This window comes from Loa loa (assembly GCF_000183805.2).
Source record: "Loa loa unplaced genomic scaffold supercont3.100, whole genome shotgun sequence".
NCBI lineage: Eukaryota > Metazoa > Nematoda > Chromadorea > Rhabditida > Onchocercidae > Loa > Loa loa.
Window position 1 is genome coordinate 96,454 of NW_018108280.1, and position 1,737 is coordinate 98,190.

Here is a 1,737-nt window from a genome sequence, read left to right on the forward strand (position 1 = left end):
TAAAATAAACAACGTTAGCAGGGAAGTATTTTTCAAACATAAACAGTATAAATGTGACAGATATAGGGATAAGTTTGTTCTTTTTTTTTTTTTTCTTTTTTCGGTACCTCAGCTGTAAAATTAAAAATTAATTTTTACAAAAAAAAAAAAAAAAATCACAATGACTAATTTCATTCTAAATTATAGCAAAATTATTTCTAATTCATATTAAAACATTTCATAAGAAAATTTCTGATAACTGCAAATGAAGAATAATTTGAAATAAATTTAGATCAATTCCAAAAGAGCACTACGAATATTTCGTTTCGTATTTTGCATATAGTTCCATCTTTCGAGATCATGAAGTGCACGACGACGTCTTGACAATGATCCTTGACCCAATTCTTTACCATCAGCTGATCGCTTCTTCTTTTTGAAACAACAGCAGCAGCTTAAAATAATTTAGTGTTAATTGATTAATAAATAATTAACATCTAATATTAATTTTGAATTTTATTAAACATATTGCAATTTTTTTGCACTTCTTATTTATTGGAATTTTATGATTTAAAATATTGTAACGAGTATTTCATTTTAATATTTAGTAAAAAGGATGATAAATGTAAAGGATAGTTTAAAAATTAGAATTCCAAAATTTTTCATTTATATATTTTCATGCATAAACATGTATTATTGTAATTGTAATTCCCAATAATTCAGCGATTAATTCTTAAATCTTAAATTGTAAAAAAGAAAAATCTAAAATTCGAATAATGAAATATTACACTCATACCTAAAGTATATGATAATGATAGCAATGATTATTATTATTTAGGTGAAAATTTTGATTACGCTTCCATAATTTTGTTTTAATCTTTGATAGAATAAATTGTATTATTATTATATTAATTCCCAAATTTTAATTATAAAATTTAATTAAAAATCAAATATAAAAACATGCCAGCAACAACAACAGCAACAACAGCCACAACAACTACGTTTAGAACGAGCCAAAGCGGTAATATTCCTGATACTAATATCATCATTCATCATCATCACATTGCTAAGCATTAAACCGGAATCTCGTTTTACATCCATCACAAATGGATCATATTTATAACTCATTGGAATAGCATAACATATTGTTATTGCTAAAAGAAATAGGAAAAGCAGCTGTTGATAATGCCACATAAATTTGTTCATGCGCAAATGTCGCATCACTTTTAATCAATGATTCTCTGAAAATATCTTTCAAATAAGGTTTTTTTTTTTTCTTCTCTCTCTCTCTCCATTATATGATAAATTATTGCTATACATAGTAAAATTTTTGCAACAAAAAAAAAAATAGAAATTTGAAAGAAAAATGTGAAATGAAATTAGTAAAAATTTTGTAACACTTTAATTAAACTTTTTATTGCAATATATTTATTTGGAAATTTTATTAAATTTTATGACAATAATTATGATAGATGACAACAACTGCTTCTTTCTTTATTTCTCTTACAATATATTTTTTCCTCACATGCATAATATTTCTGCTATCATGAATATGAAACTATTCATTTTCATTATTACACCATCACCTGTTTTGCAATCCTGTTTACTGATTAACTTTACCGAAAATTTGATGTGGCAAGGAAAATATTAAAACAAACCCACAAAATATTAAAAACTTTTCATTTAAATGGTAAAATTGGTAATTTGTTGATATTTTTGTTAAAATTAAATTACATCCTATCATTTATACATTATGTTTTG

At 24.0% G+C, this 1,737-nt stretch overlaps 1 protein-coding gene across 1 annotated transcript; it reads right to left on the reverse strand.

Moving 5' to 3' along the window:
* Positions 1-267: 267 nt before the first annotated feature.
* On the reverse strand, positions 268-1,197 carry LOAG_13699 (hypothetical protein; the record flags this gene model as incomplete). The annotated part of the gene is made up of 2 exons (XM_003149205.1): positions 268-395; positions 978-1,197. 2 exons carry the CDS (start codon positions 1,195-1,197, stop codon positions 268-270), a joined length of 348 nt encoding a protein of 115 aa, XP_003149253.1.
* Positions 1,198-1,737: the final 540 nt, after the last annotated feature.